Source organism: Vombatus ursinus, unplaced genomic scaffold (genome assembly GCF_900497805.2).
Source record: "Vombatus ursinus unplaced genomic scaffold, bare-nosed wombat genome assembly UNPS02014770.1, whole genome shotgun sequence".
NCBI lineage: Eukaryota > Metazoa > Chordata > Mammalia > Diprotodontia > Vombatidae > Vombatus > Vombatus ursinus.
Genome location: NW_020954548.1, coordinates 24,859,233 through 24,883,649, shown reverse-complemented (window position 1 = coordinate 24,883,649; position 24,417 = coordinate 24,859,233). Strand labels below are relative to the sequence as shown.

The 24,417-nt window shown below is 39.0% G+C and overlaps 1 protein-coding gene across 1 annotated transcript; it reads left to right on the top strand.

Moving 5' to 3' along the window:
• MLANA (melan-A) lies at positions 1–23,492 on the top strand. The gene is made up of 5 exons (XM_027862673.1): positions 1–34; positions 2,136–2,237; positions 12,653–12,749; positions 16,198–16,314; positions 23,278–23,492. The coding sequence occupies exons 2-5, from the start codon at positions 2,161–2,163 to the stop codon at positions 23,344–23,346; spliced, it is 360 nt and encodes a 119-aa protein (XP_027718474.1). The 5' UTR covers positions 1–34; positions 2,136–2,160; the 3' UTR covers positions 23,347–23,492.
• The last annotated feature ends 925 nt before the right edge of the window (positions 23,493–24,417 follow it).

The window sequence follows — 24,417 nt, the reverse complement described above, 5'->3', positions numbered from 1 at the left end:
CAGCTACGGAGCAGAAGGCAGATCTACAAGGAAGGTAAGGGCTCCACTTATCCAGGATTTTCTTCCTTTAATTTTGATACTAATTTTGGGAAGCCCTACATGGGCTCTGCTGACCATTCACCTTTCTTACATAGGTTTTGACCTTCAGTGCAGTTTCTTTCCTGAATCTGTTTTGCAGAAAAACATAGACATGGAAGACAGTTCTCATTAGGTCTACAATTGTGGAAATGTTTCTTTTCCCTCTTTTCCCTCCTAGGCTTTTTCTTCCTCGTCTCTCCTTGAAAAGGAGATCAAAGAATTGAGCGAAATATTTAGGTATCTTCTTGGAAACTTCGATGCTTTGTTCAATTTGACTCTCTATTTTGCCACCCCACCCCCAACATATACTCCAGTTACTTAAATAATATAATTCAAATATAAATATTAATTAATAACGAGAATATTTAAAAGTTCTTTGAAAAACCTTAAAGTGCATTGTTACCAAGTCTCCAGGCCAAGGCACTCACCTCTCTGCTAAGTTATTCCTTCCCAGTGGTATCTCTCCTGCCCTTAAACCTTAACCACTAGTAATTATCTAGTAATTATCATTATTACAATATTATTATGGTTAATGTTACTATTATTAAGTTTTTAGTTGCTCATTGGTACAAGCTATACTGCTTACTTCCTAGGTGGTCTCAGGCAAAGATACTTGCCCCTCTGTGGGCTCTCCATCTCCTCTGTAAGGGCATAGACCAGATGATCTCTAAGGTTCTGCACAGGCAGTTTTAAGAGCTTTTCACATTGTGAGCATGCCCTCCCCAGGGGTGAGCACAAGGCTTTTTGATTTCTCATGTTGTATGATGGTTGTCTATGACCTTCCATAAAATTCCCCGTAGCACACAACTCTTAAGGTTAAAATCTTCTTAAGTTTCAGTTTTATTAGGATCTGAGCATAGGGTATGTGTTTACAAGTACAAATTAATTTAATAGTAGTTAATTTGGGATTATGCAATTTAGAACAAATTGTTCTGACACTACATTATTCAGCTGAGATATGGGAGTTTGGCTGTCATTTTGCAGGGGGGGCAGGGAGACTAAGATGTAAATTACCTTCATATACTTCATGGAATCAATCATTTTATTCAGTTAAGCCTCTTCCTTTTCTAGTCCATTTGCTTCCTATTTAATGGCCATTAATGAACCTCCCCATGGGGAGTGAATAATAGAAAATCCCTAGAACTGCCAAAAGGGAAGATAAGTAAATGCTGTAGGGCGAAAAATTTCCACCTGCTGTTCTGCTTTGATTTTGGGTTTTAAAGAAGACTACTAAAAGTATAGACCCTTAAAGTAGCAACAAAACAAAATAAAACCCATTCATGGATCTGACTTGTCTTGTCAACTAGGTAGAACAGTGGATAAGAGCATTGTACCTGTAAGACCTGAGGGTGAATTCTGTCTCAGACACCTCCTAGTTGTGTGACTCTAGACACATCATTTAACCCTTCTCAGGCTCAGTTTTCTCATCTCTAAAATGGTGATAATCAAAGCACCTACCTCCCAGGGTTGTTGTGAGGATCAAATAAGATAATATTTGTAAAGTGCTTTGCAAACCTAAAAATGCTATGTAAATGTTAGTCATCATTTTTAATAATTAAAATTCTCTCCTCCTCCATTATTATTTTTTAATAATTAAAAAATCCTCCCCTCTCTTCTGCTCTCCTCACCTCTCCTCTCCTCTCCTCTCTTTTCCTTTCCTTTTCTTCCCCTCCCTCTTTCTTTCATTTACAAAATGTTTCCTCACAATGCTCACATGAGGCCAGGTACAAAATTTCCTCCCATTTTCTTTTATTTTTAAAAGTTGACACATGTTGTTTTGCTACAGCAGAAGCTTTCCAACAACCACCCAAACAAACTGCTAAAAGTACATTTCTCAAAAACACAGTTAAGCAAAACCCCTAACAGAATATCATCCACATAATATAGACAAGGAAATGTAGACTCAGGGAGGTTAAGAGATTTGCCAAGAACGATGCAGCAACTAAATGTTGGGGCTACCACTTGAATGAAGGTTTTCTGATACTAAGACCGTAGGGATTGACTCTTGAGTTAGTTCTGGTTTCAATAAATGATCTTGGTGTCATCCTTCCTGTTAGGTAACTTTTACTCTGCCTTCACAAGATGCCAAAAGAAAATGCTCACTTCATACATGCCTACCTCAAGAAAAAGAAGTCTCCTTCTCACATTAAGGCAGAAGAGTAAGTCTAAAACTCAACTCAGATTTCCAACCTGTAGCGTGTGGATGGAAGCTTATCCATCTCAGAATGTGTCTGCCTGTCCATAATGTGATTTGTGTCTGTTCCCACAGAATGTGGGACACAAGGGGAAAAAATTTTCTGCTTAATTGAGGTAGGTAGACAGCCAGGTTCAGGATTGTTTGAGGCCAGGTGCTGTCATCTAGGGTGAAAAAAGGTGGGCTTTGCATTTTTGTCTGAATTCTATTTTACTGGAACCAAGTCCAAAGCTCCCAACCTGGATACTGTCTGGCTTTCTGACCTTGCCTACAACACATGCTCTGAAAATCATTCTGCTGGGTCTAATGTATTTAAGGTTTTGAAGGTGGTTTGGAGATGGAAGATAAGTGGTGTGGCATAGTGGAAAGAGCCTGGAATTAGCCTGGCTCCACCACTTATCACCTGTATGACCTTGGGTAAATCAGTCAACCTCTCTCTGCTTTAATTTCCTCATCTAGAAAATGAGGGAGTCTCTCCTAATGTTACATACTATAAATTGCCCAAACCCAGAAATTCCGGGAATAGACTTATTTGGTGGTGGAATGGGGCGATGGTGAGAGTAAGAAATGGTGTCCGCAAGAACAAAGGGGCAGATAGACTTTCCTTAGATGCATGTTGTTGGACAAGGGTTGGAACTGATGTATTAATTCAGGGTGAATAAAACAAGTATAATCTTCAAATGAACAGTAACCTTTCAGTAAGGGAAGATCATCTTATGATAAGGAAAAACATCGGGAGTGGGATGGGAGAGAGAGAGGAATAGGGAGGAGTAGCAGAGAGGGACAAAACAATGTAGTACAATGAAGTCAGTATTTATTCAAGGTCTGCTACATATGAACTTCCTTCTGCTGCTCTTATTGGAGGGCTGGAGGGCAAAACAAAATACTCCTGCCACACCGCCATTTAAAGAAGGCTCAGAAGCCCAGCCAACTCTTCATTTCCCACCAGATGCACTGTTTGGAGCTGATTCTACCATCTTCATGACCCTACCAGGGTACACCCCCCCACTCCAATCAGCTTTTCAGCTTCCTTTTTTTGCATTGTCTTCCCCGATTAGATTGTAAGCTCTTTGAGAGGAGGGATTATCTTTCTTTTTCTTATTTGAATCCTAGCACACGGTCAGGGCTTAAATTATTTGTTGCATTGTATTGTAAAGCGCTGCGCTAGACATTGGAGGAGTTATAGTTTGGATTAAGACACAGTCCCTGCCTTCCTAGAGTTTCTAATCTAGTAGAGGGATAAGACAAAATATTACCTTATAAGCATATTAGAGAATTAGAAGAGAAAAGGTTCTGTGAAGTCTAAAGAGGAAAGGAGCTGGCAGCCAGGCAGGATTAGGCAAGGCCTCGAGAGGAGGTGGTGTCTGAGTTGGGCCTTAAAGATTAGTAGGAATTCCATAAAGGAAAAAGTTGAATGAGGTTAATTCTAAGCATTGAGAAGAGGGAGAGCGAAAATATTCAAGGTGAGAAGACATGGGGCATGGCTGGGAGGGGTTGGTGGTGGTGCAGAGAATAATAGGGTTGGCTGCACCATAAAGTATATGGTGGAATTTGAGGTAAGGCAAGAAAGGTCAGGTGGCATCTGACTATAGAAGGCCTTGAATGCCAGTCAGAGAAGGTTGAACTCTACTAGATAAACAACAGGCAGTCACTAAAGATTGTTGAGCAGAGAAATGACATGATCTAATCCAAGTTTTTGTATAGGGTGTTCCAAAGTCTTAGAGCAGTTTTAAACAATTGAAACTTAAAACTGCCCTAAGACTTTTGGGATAATCTCAGTATTCAGCTCTCTCTGATAGATGGCCAACTTAAGCTTCCTGGTCAGGCCAGCCTCCCTTAGGAACTGAAAAGCATAGGATGTAACAGGCTGGTTTGGGGAATTGGTGAAAAATCCTTCGAATAAAACAAGTCCAGAAACAGACAGGCTGTGAAAACTGGTTAACATACAGTAACCAGATGGAATTTACTCCCTTCATCTGGTTGTTAGCAACAAGTGAGTGAGCTTTCTAAATGAAAATCCTGAAGATGAAATTTCCTCATTCATGAGATACCTTTCTGTAAACTCATGATGGAAGATATTGGTCCTTTGAAGAGGTTGGGTACAATTTTTAAAAATCCTTAAGAGGATTAAGTTATAAATGCAAATATTTGTTATAAAGGCCTAGGTCAGGAGTTTCCAATCTTTTCCTAATGAGAAGTTATTTCTGATTTTCTTCAAAGTCTGATGATCATTGAAGTGGCAGGTGGACCACTGAGCAGACAAGCAGTTAACAAGGGGAGGTTCCCCCTCCCTTTATACTGGAAATCCCAGCAAACCAGGTTTTGAAGTTAAAGAGTATAAAACCTACATGCAGGGACATATTTTTTCTACTCCTGGCCTACGAAAATGCAGTTTTTTGGCCCTGGAATTAAAGAAATTCATCTAATTCTTAGATTAACCACATAGCTTCAACTGAGATTTCACTTCATGGAAAAGTTCTTTTATCCCTTATTGTGTAGGGCTATTCTTTTGGTCTGCCTTGACAGTGGTTTGGCTCAGGGTGGGTTTTGATTGAGTAGGACATAGCAGGACCCCTCTATGTGTGCCTCACCTTTGCGGAAAGAGTTGAAAGGGTCAGTGCGTTACCCTAGAAATTACACTAGATCTGAAGTGTGCTGATCTGGGTCCAATTGCCAACTATGTACTTTAGGCCCTTAGGCAAGTAATTTAACCTTTCTTAGTACAATTTTATTTGCAAGGTGAGAGGGTGTTGCTGGGTAATCTTTTAAGGTCTCTTCAAGCTCTCACACTCTATGATCTATGAAAGAGGTTAGGTTGCTGGTAACAACCACTGAGAGAACAATTAGGAAAGGCCTCAAATCTGCTGGTAGGTCACAATTTGAGAGTCAGTGGTCTAAAAGACGGAATTGGTGTCATTTTGATGCCAGGAAATGACCCAAATCTAGAAATATGTTTTAGGGAATTTTGTGTAGGTGCTAATATTAAGGTTAGAGAATTTTAGTATAAATATTCACATCTTAGTGTATAATCCTTGTGTCAGAAATTCTCTTGTAATATGATGGGCTTGGGTCCCTTTGGGAACCTCTGCTTCTCATACTTGTTTGTATCTACTCAGGTAGTATCTAGGAATGTCACTAGCCATGACAAGTTGACAATTTCCCCCTAAAAGTCCTCAGGTTCACAAGGCATCAGACATAGAACAATTTTTATTTACAGAGTGAAGACCGCAGAAAGGACTCACCCTAGAGCCCAGAGAGGGTCCCTTTCATCAGCTGTGTGACTCACAGTACTGCCCTGATTGGTGATTCATCAGGGAGCAGGGTTAGGGACTCACCAACCCAGCTTTGTGTCCCAGTTACTCCCTATCATTGACTTTCTGTCTATAGATGCAATTGTTCTTTTTCCCAGGAGATGGTGCTAGCTGTCCAACATCTGGACCAGGAGAGACTAACAGTGTTATAATACCTTAATCCCAAGGGTCAGGGTAGCTGTAGATATTTACTCTCTGATGTTGAAGTTTTTAGGCAGTTGCTCCTTCTCAGGAAGTGGCTTAAGTTTCTTAAGGGATTCTGAACCAGGGGAGGTACTGACAATGTCCTAACTCATGCTCTGGGTCAGGATGACACTAAAGTACTTAATCTTTCTGTTCTTTGATGTGTTCCATAGAAGACCCTTTTCCCGTCCTAGAAAGGAGAAGAATCACTTCCCTTGTCAGTGATTTGCACAATCAGAACTTATATCTTTTCCTTCTTCTCCAGACTACAAAGGACTTGCTCAGATTCTGTGAGAACCATCTTCTTTTTGCCCTGCTCAAATGAGTCTCCATTTTTCACTCTTGAACACATTTGAGTGAATTTTCACGTATGTGTCCCTGTCCCTCTGCTCTTAGGTAGGGTACTTCTCAACTGCTCAGTATCTCCCACTGAGTTTTGACATTCAGAGAGGTCTTTCTTTACCCCCACTCCTTACTTGGCTTTCCATTTCCTGTCTTCCCTAGTGGTAATTGAGCCTGGACATGCAAATTACTCTGGAACAGCAATAAGCCTTGAGAAATCACTGAAAACAAAACAAGGGCAGGAGGGTCACATGGGCAGTTCATATGACACCCAATAAGGGTAGGAAGCAAAGGGTGATAAGCAGTTATTTGTTTCATATGCACAGGAACATACTGGCCCAAATCCAAGGTGATGACATTGACCAGCAACTTTCAGCCTCAAGGCCAAAGCTATCTAGGTGTTCACATCAACCTCTGGCTAATCTTTGCCCACAGTTGAGGAGCTGCTTTCCTATTACTCTGGAAGCCTCTACTTTGGATTGTGATTCTAAAGGACCCTCACTCAGACACTTTAATGCTGTAATCTTATCTCTCCCCACCCCCAATGACACTGTAAGAGATATACTTAATGTGGAATTGCTACCAATGCTTAGACAAAGTTCCATTCTTGGCATATCTATGCTGGCAAGCTAAATGGATCTGGAAAAAAAGATTTACATCTCTGGTTATCTCCAATTCTATCTTCTGACCTAGGGCTCTCCAAACAACAGATTATGATTCAGTAGATTTCAGAGCCTTCATAGAAAGGAGGGGGTATCACTTCCCTTTGTCAGTAATTTGCACTCTCAGTGCCTATATCTTTTCCCTCTTCCATATCTATGCCTAGAGATCAAGTCAAGTCAACAAGCAATTATTAAGCACCTACTTTGTGTCAGGCACTGTACTAAAGTACTGATCTTTGGGGAAGACAAAAGTAGCTCCTCATTAGGAAGAAGCTAGGGAACCCAATTATAATTGGGTCAATAATTGACCTTCATAATTAATTACAGAGAAACAGACTTCAACTCAACATCTATGAAGTTCAACTCAACAACATGTTAAGGGAAATCTTAACAAAATCTGAATGGGCAGAAAATATCACTAAGTTCTTCATCCATGGAAATCTCTCATTAGAAGTTAAATGACCAGTTAGGAATGTTGTAAGCATGGGGCAGCTAGGTAGTGCAGTGGATAAAGCACCAGCCCTGAAGTCAGGAGGACCGGGGTTCAAATCTGACCTTAGACCAAACACTTGACACATACTAGCTGTGTGACCCTGGGCAAGTCACTTAACCCCAATTGTCACAAAAAAAGAATGAAGGAATGTTGTAAACAGTGTTTACATTTTGGGTGGACCTTGGACTAGATAACCTTAGAGGTGCCTCCTATCCTCTGAATTTGTGGTTCCTAAGTACTTCACTACTACAAATGGCTAAGAAATGGGGATAAACAGAATTTTAACTGGATGTTTTTTAAGATTTAGCAACATTTCGGACAATTCAACAAACATATGCCTACTAAGGGCAAGGCACTGTGCTAGGCCCTACGGATCAAATGACAGAAATGAAAAACAATCCCTGAGATCACTGAAGTCTATTTGATGGGGGGTGGGAAGTGGGGAGAATGGGGAGGGATATAACATATACACAGAAAAATAAATTCAAGGTAATTTGAGGAGGGAGAGAACACTGACAACTTAGATCTAATGAACTTTGAAGAGAGCTAAGGATTCTAAGAAGTGGAGGTGAGGAAAAAGTAGATTCCAGACATGAAGGACAGCCTATATAAAAGCATGAAGGCCCGAGATGGAATGTTACGAGTGAAGAAGAAAAAGCCAATTTGGATGGACCAAAGAGAGTGTAAAAATGAATATTGTAGAATAAGCCTGGAAAAATAAGGAAGAAGAAAGGCACAGTATTGTGGCAGAACACTGGAAGTGGTCCCACAGGCCGCTCCGAGCTGGCAGGCCAGAGGACTATGTGGAGAAGGATACTCTCTGGGATGCTGGTCCTCAGGAGAAGGCCTCAGCCATCCCACTCTAGTTACAGATCTGATAGAATGCTGAATTCATTTGGTGAAAACCACTTGGTAGTTTCTCAAGGGCCCATTTAACAATGCCTTGTATGTCAGCGTGAATAAATTGTCCTTCTTCAGTCTTATACTTTCCCTGAGGGAGAATTCAGTGTTTAGTGTTTTGCTCTCTTGGAAGCTGGAAGAAGGAATAACTATGTTATTTATAGCAGAATTTAGAGAGAAGTCCATAAAGGCTGGTATAGAGCAACTGATCCAACCCCTTTAATTTAAAAATATTTTATCTCTTGTTTTTAATCACCATCGATGAATACAACTCTCCCTCCTCCTCTGCCAAGCAGTTACTCAGTAAGCACTCCAGGTGTGGGGAACTCATCAGTCAGTCAGTCAACAAATGTTTATTGAGCACCTGTTAGGTGCCAGGCACTGTGCTAAGTGCTGGGGATGCAACGAAAGGCAAAAGACGGTCCGTGCCTTCAAGGAGCTCCCAGTCTAATGGTGGAGACAGCATGCCAGCAACTGTGTACGAAGCTGCTGACAAATCCCAACCCTAGGTTTTACCCGCCATGCGCTTTCTCTGGTCCTCTGAAGGAGAAAGAAGTCACACCACCGGCTAAAATGGACTCACTACAAATTTGCCTCACATCAACAGGATGCTCCTTCTATTCTTCCCTTCTTGGTTTCGTCGTTGCAGTCCTCATGGTGGTTGTTTCCCATTTTCTCTTCTCTTTCCAAGTCTCCAATACCACCGTGTTGTACCATGCTATATATTCAGGTGGTGCTAAATTTTGACAGATTGTTGTGATGTGCTGCACAGTTTTGACTTTATCCTCGATCACGACGGCTAGGGTTCGTTAAAGATAATCGTCTTTTAAAATAAAAAAAAATCAATAAGCATTTTATTTATTTAATCTTATTTTTCTTTTTTGTTACATTTTGAGTTCCTAATTGGCTCCCTCCCTACCTCCCAACCCTGCATTAGAGAAGGTTAACGTTTCACGCACATGCGTGTGTGTGGCGGGGTGGGGTGGGGGGGGGGACCATACCATACATGCTTCCATAAATCAGTTCTTTCTCTGGAGGTGGATAGCATTTTCCTTTGTAAGTCCTTCATAGTTGATCTGAATGTTCATATTACTCAGAATAGCTTGGTCATTCACAGTTACTCTTCGAACAGTTTTGCTCTTTCTGTATACAACATTCTCTTGGTTCTGCTCATTTTATTCTGTAAAGATAGCCTCTTAAAATTTAGGATAATGGTGACCCGAACCCTGAATTGCCATCATAAACTCTTCCGTTCCTCTAAACAAATTTGTAGGACTTTACCATTTGCTTGATACTTCTTTGTCAACATATTATATTATCATTATTATTATATTAAGCAGAAAATCAAACGCCAGTATTTCAGGACAGTCAAAGATCACAGAACGTTGAATTGGAAGGAGCCATAGTGGTCATTTAATCTAAGGCCTTCATTTTATAGCAGAGGAACCTGAGGTCTAGAGCCATCTACCCTTGTCCCCCTCCCCCAAAACATTCTGACTTAAATAAAAATGGCCCTGTGGTTAAAAAAAGGCACTCCACAATAGCAACAACAATCTAGAGTATGTAAGTAGAGGAAGAAAGGAAAACATTTATTAAGCACTGACCATGTGCCAGGCACTGTGTTAAGTGCTTTAGAAATAAGATCTCATCTGATCCTCAAGAGACGTAAGAGCTATTATTACTCCCATTTTACAGTTGAGGAAATTTATGATGGAAGAACAGGGGATAGAAAAATAATCTAATTTGTGTAGAAAATAGAATGTGTGACGGGGAGTAGTATGGAATTTAAACTGGAGAGTGCACATTGGAGCCAGATTGTGGAAGACAGAGGTTAAGAGACTTGCCCAGGGTCACACAGCTAGTAAGTGTCTGAGACCAGATTTGAAGTTAGAAAGATGAATCTTCCTTACTTAACACCTGGCACTCTATGCACTATGGTGCCACCTAGCGGCCCATGCTTGGCATATAGTAAATGCTTTGTTGTTTGTCCTTCATTCTCAAAGAGAATGTCATCAGGAAGGTGATGTCTTGACTTGCAAGTGAATTGAATTTGAATGAGGCTTAATAATAACTTTGAATGAATGCTTAATAAGTGCTAGTTGACTTGACATATACCACAACCTCCTGATTATATCAGAACCTATCATTGGGTCTTTTAGGATTCCGAGAGTCATTGTCAGTCTTTTACCATTTTTTTTTTTTGTTTTCCTCCCATTTCCTCTAGGACAGCTGGGCTAGGTTACATAAATTATTTCTTAGAAATTTCCAGAAGGGGCAAAGGGCAAGGGAACTGGGGGCTATTCCCAGTCACAGCACTTGTGACTCAAATGGATAGGGAGCCCTCACTATAGAAGTTGTGACTATAAAGGAAAAGATTTGTTCATTCATTCGTTGAGGTTGGTAAAAAGGTGGCAGGTCTGCTATAAATTTTCATAGATTGCTTCTGTTATGTCATTATTGAAAGGAGTTATGTTAGATAGGCTGTGGCATCCTCAGTGACATGGTGTTTTGGACACCCACCAGGAAGGAGTTGTCTTTATGAACCAGAAATATAGAGTGACAGACTGACACCTCACATTCATTTCGACAGTTCTGTTGATTGCTGAAATATGGGGCATGTCTATATTTTTCAACCTATGCAAAAGTAAACCAGCATATAGTTACTTGAAACTAAATTCCAAGATCTGAGGAGGCAAATATTGGTGCAAGTAGAATGATTAATTCTTCTCCAGGGCAGTGGAAGAAGAGGTCAATTTGAAAAAGTAATTCAAAATACTACTGGTATTTCCCAAATATCAGGATCAGCATATTTTTACCAACTACCTAGCTCAGAAGAACTTACAGAATGACAAAATTCTCACTTACCTTGTCTAGAGAAAAAGAATAGGGGTATTTTTACTAGAGATTTTGTATTTCCTAACAGTGCATCTTTGAAAGTTGACTAAAAATCATTCTCTTTATGGTGTAAAGGGGGTAAATAAAATGGGCAAATAATGAAATATACATGGTAGGCATTAACTCACTTTCTTCAGAATTTCCAGAGTTGTCTCTTCACATCCTTAGATGTTATAGTATGTTTCTACATGGCCCATGAAGACCTTGATTTCCATTTTCTCTGTTCCCTGCCATAGAATGTTGATGATGCCAATGTTCCTATCCCAGAGAATTGTATATTCAGGGAAAATAGGGTTCCTAAAGATACCTTTCAGGAAAACCTTCAGTCCTGTTTCCCAGTGATCCCATATCTAATTCAGTTTATTTGTTGATTTATTTAATTAATGTTTATTTTGATACAATGATTCTCTAATAAATATTGTCCTATAACCAAAATTCTTTTCTCTAAAAAAGCCCCACTTAAACAAAACATCCTCTGGTACATATTCATTCTTTTTTCTTTGGTAGTTTATAATTTATAGTTTACTAACTCCAAGCTTTCCCTACCCTATCCCCCATCCACTGAGCCACCAACTGCTTCCTAGTCAATCCTCCTGTGCAATATTTCTGCCCCTTTCCTCCAAATGTCTGCTCTGCTTTTGATGTCTTTGCTTCTGAATCAGTAGCACAGGCATGAAGGTGAACATGATGTACGTTCTTGCTAGCAGAAGTTATGGTGCAGCTTGTAGCTTTTCTCTGGTATAGCCTCACAATGTGCAGACATGGGGTTGATGCAGGGACTGGGGTGAAGAGTGAGAGCCGATGCTGACAGGAGGATTGACTAGGAGGCAGCTGGGTGGCACAGTGGATGGGGGATAGGGTAGGGGAAGCTTGGAGTTAGGAAGACCTGAATTTTGGACAAATTAACATGCCTCAGACTCAGTTTTGTCAGCTGTGAAATGGGTATAACAACAGGACCCCTCAGGGTTGTTGTGAGGATCAAATGAAGCAACCTATGTAAAGCTGTTTGCAAACCTTAAAGTATAAATGATAAATGCTAGTTGTCATTATCATGTAGTAATAGTAGTAGTGGTGGTAGTGGTGGTGGTGGTGATGGTGGTGGTGGTAGTGGTAGTAGTAGTAGTAGTAGTAATAGTAGTAGTAGTAGTAATAGTAGTAAATGTCAAGGCTGAATTTGAACTCAAGTCTTCCTGATTCCAGGTCTAGCACACTATCTCCTGTGTCACCTAGCTGCCTCTTTATTATTTTCATAATCATCATCAGTAGTTATAGTGGTAGTATTACTAAGACTGGAATCTGTCTTCTCTTTGCACATACTAATTTGCATTGCTAATCTAAGACACACACTTGATAGACTTCTAGAAAACATCCCTGACCTCTGCAGAAGTGTAGGGTTCTGAAAAGTGCAGTTGAGGAAGGGCTGAGAATGTGAGAATGAACTCTGCTGTGGAATATGGAGTGAAAGGGGAGGATGGAAAACTGCTTGGGGACGTGTGGAGAGAAAGCCCTTGTGAATAGATGCTTGCCTTTCTTCGTAGTAAGTTAGACTAATATCCACATGTGGCAAGATGGATTGATCTGTCTTCTGGAACAGGGCTGCAGGAATTGGCATCTTGGCCGTGATCCTGGGGATTTTGCTGCTCCTTAGCTGCTGGTATTGCAAGAGACGCAGTGGCTACAAAACCCTGAAGGTTAGTACTGCTCACACGCTCCCTTTTCACCATACTGGGTAAGTCGGAAAATTTTCACCTGGTACCTTAACAGAAGGATTTTCTGAAGAATTGGAAAGCAAATTAAAATGTCTTTTTCTATAACCCTGTCCCACATCCCATGTAGTAGCTGTTAAACAGCTGAAGACATCTGCACAGAGTGTAAAAAATAAAAAAGAGAATCAAGTCAAGATTTTCTTATTTTTACATGTCATGTGATTAAATGCTTTCTGGGTCACTAAACAAAGCAGAAATTTCAAAAATTTTGGGATTGATATACATGTGTGTTGGGGGTGGGGGTGGGGCAGTGTATGACTCTAACATCAACAATCTCATTTCACGCTAGGCAGTCATTCTCTTCTCTTTACCATTTCCTCTGAATTGCTGAAGAACCTATTGGAAAAAATCACTGGATGGAAAGATTACAGTGAGGCTGCAGAGGCTATGTGATAGAAAGGCTGGGGAGATGGAGACGACTTGCAAGTGACTGAAGGATGCTCGATCTTTTCCAGTCTAGGAACTTGGGGCAGAGTCCTTTCAGACTCTTTCAGAGGGGGAAAGGCTTCTTGCAAAAAGTGGGATTTGGGTTGAGTCTTGAAGGAAACAGGAAAACCAGGAAGTAGAAACTGATCAGGCAGAAAACAGAGGTCGTTTTGCTTTGTTGTTGTTCAGTTGTATCCAACTCTGTGTGACCCCATTTGGGGTTTTCTCGGCAAAGATACTGCAATGGTTTGCCATTTCCTTCTCCAATTCATTTTACAGATGAAGAAACTGAGGCAAACAAGGTTAAGTGACTTGCTCAGGTTCACACAGTTAGTAAATGTCCAAGGCCAGATTTGAACTTAGGAAGATGAGTTTTCTTGACTCCAGGCCTGGTGGTCTTGTGCCACCCAGGTGCCTCTGCACCTTAACCTTTCACCTTATTAAAACAAAACAAAAGCAAACAACAGAACATTAGTAACTACTTATCCTATCAATTGATCAATAAGCATTTATTAAGTACTTACTATATACCAAGCATAGCCCTAAGCACTACTTTCTTATCTACAGAAAAATTTTATGAGAATCAATTACACATGCATTTAAAACATTCTCAATGAGAGTGTTAGTAGGGAACAAGCAGATGTTCACAAATGGTATTCCATAGTAACCATAATTGACTGAAAAATATAGTGAATGTGAGATCCCACTGTGATTATTATGTATTGTCTATAAAAAAGCATTCTCTTTGGTAAAGCAAAAAAGACTTTCCTCAAAAAAGGTACCTCCCATGTCTATGTTAAAATTAAAGGTATCTTCTGTGTCAATGTCAAATATAAGATTCATTGAACAACCTTGTCAGCCCAGAAAAACAACTCACTGGGACATGAAGGTGATGATCCTAGGGGCTTGAACTTGTGCCAGCAGGGCATTAGCTCTTGCAAATTCCACATCATGCTGGAAAGTATGGCACCAGTAATAGATTGCCTAGTGCCTGGGAGCCAACCTAGCTTAGTGCAGGGGTTCATCCCCAGGGGGCTGGCCACAAGACGATGAATTTTTTGATCGTGGGCAACGCATGAAACAAAGGAAAACATAAAGCTAGATAGTTCTGGGGGTGTTGTATTGACATTCTTATTACAATAAATGAAATCAGACGGTATAAGAAAATTGCAGCTAAATGGGAGGATAGCTCACAAATTTTCTTATCTCTATAAAATCTTTATGATAACAATCCATATACATACAAAAAGCATCTTGGATGAAAATATGAGAAAGGGATAAGCAGGCTTTGGCAGACAAATTTCTAGAGCATCCAATGTCTTTTCTGCCACAAATTCTTCCTTATGCAGAAAATATAAGATCCCATTTGTTTTTATTGTTTGTTGACTATTTAAAAAGCATTTATTTCACTTGGTTGAGCAAAATGTAACCTTATAGACTTCTTCCAACAAGATGTCTGCTGTGCATATGTTAAGATTATCTAAGTTTCTCTGATACAACACAACAGAGGCAACTTTGTTCAATGATATCTGGTGACTGGTATCAGACAAACATAAAACAGAGAGATTGTATTAACCAAGTCACTGTCATGGGGGGGATACTGAGCCCGTGGTCTGAATGGAAGATGGAATCCTTATAGATGTTGAGGTCCTCCAGATGTTCCTATTTGTAGAGGACACGCTGAATGCATCAAACCCCAGAACATTACTGAGCCTTCTAAATGAGATTTGCAATTGCTTAGCAGTTTATTTTAACAATTTACAAAATCAAGTGGACAGAGATCCCCAATGGTCTAACAATGATGGATGACAAACAACACAGCTGGTTTACTAGTACATATACTACAGGCAGATACTAAAGGTGAACATTAAACTAGGCCGAGGACTGAATTAGAGAAGGAAAATAAGCTGGATTTAATTTGGGAAAATTGGCCCTACTTTCAATGCCGTCAAGTTTCTCTTAGAAACAAAAACTTGTCTTTTAAATAATAGTTCTTCTGGTGATTCTATAGAGCTTAGAATACCATAATCTCTGGAGAAAATAAAAAGAGTCATCCGAAGGACAATGAAGATATGTGATAGGCACAAGTCACCTGAAGTATATTATCAACAATGAATTATGCACAAAAAAATGCTGTCAAAGACATCAGACATCAAAGAGATGTATGACCATTAAAGAAAAGGGATTATATATGGAGTCTACATGTAATATTGGTATCTGTCTAATGTTAAGAACTAGCAGAAGGTTCAGGTATGTAGGGCAGCTAGATGGTGCAGTGGAAAGAGTGGTGGGCCTGGAGTCAGGAAGACTTGAGTTCAAATGTGCCCACAGATACTTACTAGCTGTGTGACCCTGGGCAAGTCACTTAACCCTGTTTGCCTCAGTTTCCTCATCTGTAAAATCTGGAGAAGGAAATGGAAAACCGCTTTAGTATCTTTGCCAAGAAAACCCCAAATGGGGTCACAGAGAGTCAGATGTGACTGAAATGAGTAGACAACAACAAACCAAATATGTTGCTTGGACCCCATGGAGGTGAGGAGGAATGGAATAGGACGTGACCTGTACCGTTGGAGAGAATACCTATGTGGACAAAAACAGAAATCCACTGAGGTATTTTTTTTTTTATAATTGTGGACCACCATTATTCAAAACATTCATGTAATTTATATCAAACTTCAGCTAGTGGTTTATTAATATCGTACTCATTTTAGGCACAAAGAAGTTTGCCACAAAGGGATTAAATTACAAGGTCATTTGAGGAGAGAAATGGGCGAAGAGCCTCCATTCAAAGTCTGGTCAGCTATGCCATATGGTTTCTCTGGTAAAGATGTTACCATTGGGTCTAGGGCCTAGGGGTAGGGATGTGGCACATCTTTTTCATTACTTGAAATTGCTCTCCATTTTCTTCTTGCTTCTCCCACTAACCCCCAATGAATTTACATTTCAGGACAAAAACTTTTGTGCTGGCACTGGAAAAGCCCTGATGGGGAATTACTACAGGGATAAGGGTGCCCTCCCTGTCAGCAAAGGGCCCTTTCCGGAAAACAGCAACTATAACTCTGTGGTATGTTAACCCCCCAGAATCATGTTTGTTTACTTGTTTTCTTCCTGTGTAGCTATGTTCAAATTAAATAAGTGAAAACACTCACAACAAAGAACCAGTACAGTCGCCAGTTTTGTCCTGCTCACATAGATTTTCTAGCATCAATAATGACAAAGTCCCATACTTTAGATGCAGGGAAATAATTGGACCTGGATTCCATTGTAACTGGTTTTCTTTATCATCCAGTATATTTAATTTTATGCATTTTAAAACATTATTCTGAGAAGGGGGCTGTGACACAGAAAAGGATTAGGAACACTTGTTCTAAAGCATTGGGTTGATCATTGAGTTGATCATTGGGTTGATCATTGGATTGATCATGGCACTCTTTCTCAAATTGCTCCAGGGGCTTCCTGGCCTCCCCCAGGATCAAATAGAAGGAACTCTGACATTTAAAGCTCTTTTCAACCTGGCTCCTTCCTACTTTTCCAGACTTCTTACATCTTACTCCCTTCCATATACTCTACAATCCAATGATGTCAGCCTGAATTTTTTTATGTGTTATTTGTTTGTATTTGTTTATGTGGGCTGCTTATTCATCTGTGATCTTAGTACCATCTTTAAAGAATTGTGGCAATTCTTTGCATATTTTGAGTAGTAAGTTTTTACCAGTTATGTTTTCACATGTATATTTTTCCCATTCTTCCCTTTTTTTTTTTTGAAGCATGGTATTTCTAAACAAAATATATCAGAGCTGATGTCCTTAAAGCTAATTAAGTAAAGGAATACCATAAGGATCTTGAAGCAAACATTCTCTCCCCTATTTCTCATTAAATCAATCAGTTAATAAGCATTTATTCGATGTTTATTGAATACCAACACTGTGGTAAGCCCTATGGAAACAAAGGGGCAAAAACAGTCAAAGTCCTCAGAGAGCTTACATTCTAGCAGGATGGGGAGGGGAAAGACAACAAGTAAACAACTGTGTATAGATAAGATATATACGATAAAGATGGAAGATAATATAAACTTACAGACGTGAGAACAGGAACACATCGAAATTGATCAGTTGTGTTCAAATTCAGCTGCTAGACAACACTTACCTAGTATACTCTTAGTATATAATTAAAAAAATTTTGCGGAATGATTATTCTATGCAACTTAAGCTACATTAAGTCAGGTAAAATCCTGTTATTAATTGTGAAATTTATTTTATGTAGGGGATAAATTAAAGATTTTAAAATACTTTGTCAAACATTAGAGTCACCTATGCAAAAGTCATGGTGAGTTAATATACAATGAAGAAAATGCTAATTCATCAAGTATTACATCTCTAGCTCAGGATAGAGTCTTCTTTAATGAGTATTATGGTCATGAGATACAGCTGCCATAGAAGCCACAGTGTGATGGCTTGGCAATGACTAAATTGCCTTGGTTTTCCTTCAGACATGAATGTAGCCCAATTTCAATGTTAAGTATGTCACTAGTGCACACATCGTGATGAAGATTAAACTTGAGTTAGTGTCTCTAAAAGGGGGAAAATAATTCATTATTACAATTCTATAGTTCTATTATAAAGGTAATTTGTAATCTTAAGTAAGCTAAGTGATAAATAATTCTATGGAAAAAGTCATAAACATCCCTCTCTCACATATGCAATGTATGTGTACTTTTGAAATTCAATTTCTTGGAAGGGTTGTGTGGTGGAGTAAAGTGGTATAGAGAAAAGAAAATTGAGTCTGGAGATGGAGGACCTAGATTCCAGTTTTAGCAAGTCATTTACTGTAAGTCATTCAGTCAGTAAGCATTTATTAAGGGCTTATTATGTGTTAGGCACGATACTAGGTACTGGGGATACAAAGAAAGGCAAAAAACAGTCCCTGTCTTCAAGGAGTATGTTACTGTGGTTGTTGTTTACTGTTTTCAGTCATGTTTGACTCTTTGTGACTCCTTTTGGGGGTTTCCTTGGCAAAGATACTGGAGTGGTTTGCCATTTCCTTCTCCAAATCATTTTATAAATATGGAACTGAGGCAAACAGGTGCATAGGGTCATACAACTAGCAAGTATCTGAGGCTGGATTTGAACTCAGTTCCTTCTGACTCCAGACCTGGTGCTCTATCTACTGTGCCACCTAGCTAGTATATAAGTATGTTCTAATGGGGGAGACAACATGTAAACAATTAGATACATACAAGATAATAGAAGTAGATGTAAGGTACAAGCATATATACTAGTGGAGGAAACAACATGAAAATAACAAGGTACATACAAAATAGAGAGTAAATGAAAAAAATCTGAAAGATGAAGGCATTGATAGCTGGAAGTCCAGGAAAGGATTCCTATAGAAGGTGGGATTTGAATTGAGTCTTGAAGGAAGCCAAAGAAACTGAGGGAGGGGGAGTGTAAGGGGACTGACCATTCCAGCCATAGAGATTAGTCAATACAAAGGCACTGAGACAGAAGAAGAGGTGTTGCGTTTGAAGAAATACAAATAGACTTGTGTGTCTGGATTATAGAATTCATGGAGGAGAATAAGGTGTAAGAAGGCTAGAAAGGTAGGAAGGGACAAGGTTATAATGAGTTTTACATGCCAAACAGAGGGCTTTTTTATTTTATCCTAGAGGAGGTATGATTTTAAACACATAAAATAAAATACACAGGATTATAAAGGAAACCAATTACATTGAAATACACTTATTAACATTTTTTTAAAAAAGCAAGTTCATGAAAACCTAGAAAGACTTACATGAACTGATGCAAAGTGAATTGAGCAGAACAGGAGGACATTGTATATAGTAACAGCAATATTGTATGATGATCAAATGTGAATGACTTAGATATATTCAGCAATACAATGATCTAAGACAATTCCAAAGGACTCATAATGAAAAATCCTATCCACCTGCAGAGAAAGAACTGATGGAGTATAAATATAGATCAAAGCATATTTTTTTACCCTATTTTTCTTGTGCTTTTTTGGGAGGGGTTTGTGTTTTCTTTTACAACATGACTAATATGGAAATATGTTTTGCATGACTGCATATATATAACCTATATCTCTTCTCCTTTTCTTGACCAAAGGAACTTTCCTTGAAAAATCAGTATCTCCATGTCCTCCCCAACTCACTTCTAAAACATTTGCAATCTGGCTTCCAACCACATAATACATCTGAAATTGCTCTCTCCAAAGTTACTAATGATCTTTTAATTGGCAAATCTTTTTTTCCCATGCAAAACATATTTCTATATTAGCCATGTTGCATAAGAAAACACTCACAAAACACACAAGAAAAATAGTTAAAAAAAAGTATGCTTCAATTTGCACTCAGAGTTCATCAGTACTCTCACTGGAAGTGGAGAGCATGTTTTATCATGGGTCCTTTGGAGCTGTCTTGGATCATTATCCTGATCAGAATAGCAAAATCTTTCACAGTTGAGCATCGTACAATATTGCTGTTAATGTGTACAGTGTTCTTTTGGTTCTGCTCACTTCACTTTGCATGAGTGCATATAAATGTTCCCAGTCTTTCTTTTTCTGAAACTATCCCACTCATCATCTCTTATAGCACAATAGTATTCCACAACAATCATATGCCACACCTTGTTCAGCCATTCCCCAAATGGGGGAATCCTCTCCATTCCGAATTCTTTGCTACCACAAAAAGAGTTGCTATAAACTTAATTAACAAAGCCAATGGCCTTTTCTCAATCCTTCTTGAATTTTCTAAAATCTTTGATATTGTCATTTACCCTCTTCTCATGAATGTTCTCTCCTCTAGGTTTTTATGACACTGCTTTTCAGTTTTCCTCCCATTTGTCTGACTACCCCCTTTACAGCCTCTTTTGCTGCATCTACCTCCAGATCATACTCATTAGCCATCAGTGTCCTTCAAGGGTCTGTTCTGGACCCTCTTCTCTTGTCCCACTACCGTATCTCACTTGGTAATCTCATCAGCTTCCATTGGTTCAATTATCATCTCTAAGCAGATGATAGGGGCAGTTAGGTGGTACAGTGGACAGAGTGCCAGTCCTGCAGTTAAGAAGACTCATCTTCCTGAATTCAAATCTGGCCTTAGATACTTACAAGCTATGTGACCCTGGGTAAGTCACTTAACCCTGTTTGCCTCAGTTTCCTCATCTATAAAATGAGCCGGAGAAGGAAGTGACAGATCACTCCAGTATCTTTGCCACTCCCCAAATGGGGTCACAAAAGAGTCAGGCAAGACTAAAATGATTGAATGACAACAAGAGTCTCAGATCAAATTATCTAGCCCTAAGCTTTCTCCTGGCTTCCAATCTCATATTAACAACTGATTATTCGACATCTTGAAATGGGTTTCCCATAGACATCTCAAACTCAACATGTCCAAAACTGCATTCGTTATTTTTCTCCTTTAACCCTTTCCCTTTCCCAAGTTCCCTATTATTCTCAAAAGCACCACGATTCTATCGACCTTCAATGTCATTCTCAACTCCTCATTTGTGTTTATTCCACATATCTAAAATGGAGCAAGTCTTGTAATTTCACAATATCTCTTGTACATGTCTCCTTCTCTTTACTCACACAGTCACTACTCTGGTATATACCCTCATCACATCATGCCATTACTATTGCAATATCCCACTGGCTGGTCTCCCTGCCTCAAGAATATCTCTGTTACAGTCCATATTACACTCAGCTGCCAAAGTGATCTTCCTTAAAGAGCAAAAAAAGGAAGAGGACCTATAAGTACAAAAATATTTATAGCAGCTCTTTTCTTGTGGCAAAGAAATAGAAATTGAGGGGATGCTCATCAATTCGGGAGAGGCTGAACAAGCTGTGGTACGTGATTGTGATGGAATCTATTGTGCTATGGGAAATGAGTGGGATGGTATCAGAAAAGCATGGATAAAGTTGCATGAGCTGATGCAAAGTGAAATTGTGTACTGCGTACAAAGTAACAGCAACATTGTAAGATGATCAGCTATGAACGACTTAGCTATTCTCAGTAATACAGTGATCCAAGACAATTCTGAAGGACTTATGCTGAAAACTGCTATCCATCCCCAGAGAAAGAACTGATGGCGTCTGAATACAGATTGAAGCATACTTTTGAAAAACTGTCTTTATTGTTCTTGAGGGGTTTTTTTGTTTGTTTTTTGGTATATGTTTTCTTTCACAACATGACTTATTGGAAATGTTTTGCATGACTACACATGCATAACCTATATCAAAATGCTTCTCAATGCAGGGGGGAGGGAGGGAAGAAGGGAAAGAATTTGGAACTCAAAGTTTTAAAAATGAATATTAAAAATTGTTTTTATATGTAACTGGGGAAAAATAAAATACTAAATACATTTTTTTTTTTAAAAAGTGATCTTCCTAAAGCCCAGGTCAAACCATGTCTCTCCTTCTTCTCCAATAAATTCCAGTGGCTCCCTATTACTTCCAGGATCAAATATAGAATCTTCTTTGACTTTTAAAGCCTTCCATATCCTGATCTCTTCCAACCTTCCCAGTCTTCTCATACTTTGCTCCCCTCCATACATGCTATGGTCCAATGACACTGGACTTTTTGCTGTTGCTTATACATGATATTCTATCTCCCAACTCTGCCTCTTCACGGGCTGTCCCCCATGCTTGGAATGTTCTTCTTCCTCACCTCTGCCTCTTGACTTCCTTGGCTTCCTTTGAGACCTAGATCAAGTCACCATTCAGCAAGAGGCCTTTCCTGGTCCTCCCCATTCTGAGGTTACCTTTCATTTATACCGTATATATTTTATATGTACATAGTTGTTTGCATGTTCTCTCCCCACGTTAGAATGTGAGCTCCTTATGGGGAAGGACAGTGTTACCTTTCTTTGGATCCCTTCCTAGAACACTGTAAGCACTTAATAAATGCTTGTTGTCTGACTGACTGCCAGACTGCCTGAATGATAAGGTCACTGAGTAAGATAGAGTAGAAAAGGTGACTAAGGACAGAGCTTTGAGGGACACCCCCTTTTAAACACATATCTGACACGGATAATGAATCAGCAAAGTAGAATGAGGAGGAATTGAAGAGACGTAAGGAGAACCTGGAGAGAACTCGATCATGAAAACCGAGAGAGGAGAAAGTATCCAGACATCTCTCTATACCTCTCTTTCTTCATCTGTGAAACAAGATCAGAACAAATGACCTTTAAGATTCCTTCTAGCTCTAAATCTGATCATTCATTCAACTTTTCCTCTCAGGCTGTAATTATCATGGAGACCTTGGTTTTCAACAACAACAAAAAAGTTTTTTCCCAATCTCAGAATGTTATAAGTGGAAGCAGTCTTACTGGTCATCTTGTACAACAACCCCATTTTTACAGATGAGGAAATAACGATAATAATACTAACTAGCATATATACACACATACATATATATTATAGTATATACCATAGTATGTGTACTATAGTATACACACACACATATATACATATACATACACACATACATGTATATGTATATGTGTGTACACATACATATATATATATATATATATACACACACACATATATATACTTTAAGGTTTGCTAAGTACTTTACAAACACTAGTTCATCTTATCATCACAACAACCCTGGGATGTAGGTGCTATTTTTATCCTCATTTTTATAGTAGAGGAAACTGAGGCAGACAGAGGTTAAGTGTTAAGTGACTTGCCCAGGGTCACACAGCTAAGTAAGTACCTGAAACTGGATTTGAACTCAGATCTTTCTGACTCCATATCCAATACCCTATCTATTGCACCACCTTTAATGAGGTGCATAGAAGCTAATTAACTTGCTTACCATGACACAGATTATTAGTGAAAGAGCCAGGATTAGAACCCAGGTCTCTTCCCAGTTCAGTTCTGTATTCCTTAAAAACTAAGAAAAATGTGAACATGACCTAAATGGATGAATTTGTGAATATTTATTTCATTGCATCGAAGTTCATAGGTCTGATCAACACATTCTCTTTTTTCATTCCCACAGGTACCTGATGCTCCCCCAGCTTATGAGAAGTTCCCTGCAGAACAGTCCCCACCACCTTATGCCCCTTAATGCTCAGCAAGAAATGTTAGGGGCCTTGAAAAGATCCTTTTTATGCTTTTTCTTCAATTCATATGAAAGGCTAATGTTCCATAGTAGTACACTGTAGAAATAAAACTAATTGTCAAATTATTCATAGTACAGCTATTGGTACTAACTAAATGGCAAAATTAAATGCAATGTTGCAATGAATAATATTTTACATATCAATAAACCATTGATTCTGGTTGATTTCTCCTCCAACTTAATATGACTACACTACATTAGGATTGCCTGGGAGAGTATACAACAAGTGGCTTTTGGCCTTTGAGTCTTTCTATTCAGTTGCATTTTGGCTAAAAATGCTAACACTACAATGCAATTGAGAATACAGAAGTTTAGCTCCTCATCAGCATGAAGTTTGCACAGAGTTATTAGTTATAAACTTTCATTATGCAAATGTCACAAAAGATATATTTATGAGTGTGAGAAAACCAGCTAATTTATTCTATTTGCTTCCCTGCTCATTGCTGCACACCTTCCTTCCCAAAATTAAGTGACAATTAAATTGACCTAAACAGGAAGATTAAACTCTAAGGTCCTTCTCCATACTTTCTAGCACCAAAATTCTGTACCTAATCTATACTATTAATTATAGGATTATAGGTTTAGAGCTAGAAGGGACCATTAGATGTAGGGATATGCTGCATCCTCTTCGAACTGGCTCACAAGAGCTGATTGTTAATCATGTCTTGTGTACAGGGTCCACCTCACCCCACACAGATCAGGTTGTTAAATATTTACTGGTACACTTCTGCTTAGCTGCATCTAGTCCAAGCCTGTCATCTTACACATAAGAAACCTGAGGCACAAAAAGGTGAAATCATTTGTATTCTTGCTGACTCTGTGCTATCACAAGATTTCTACTTAAATAATACTTAAAACACAAGGCACACATAATCATTTGCCACATGAGAGGTCAACTTTCTAAGTTATTGTGTCAATGGAACTGGGAACAGAAAAGAGAGTAATAACTTCAAAAATACAAAATACTAAAACTAATAGAATATCAAATGGAGATATTCAATAATACAGTCTCAGAAA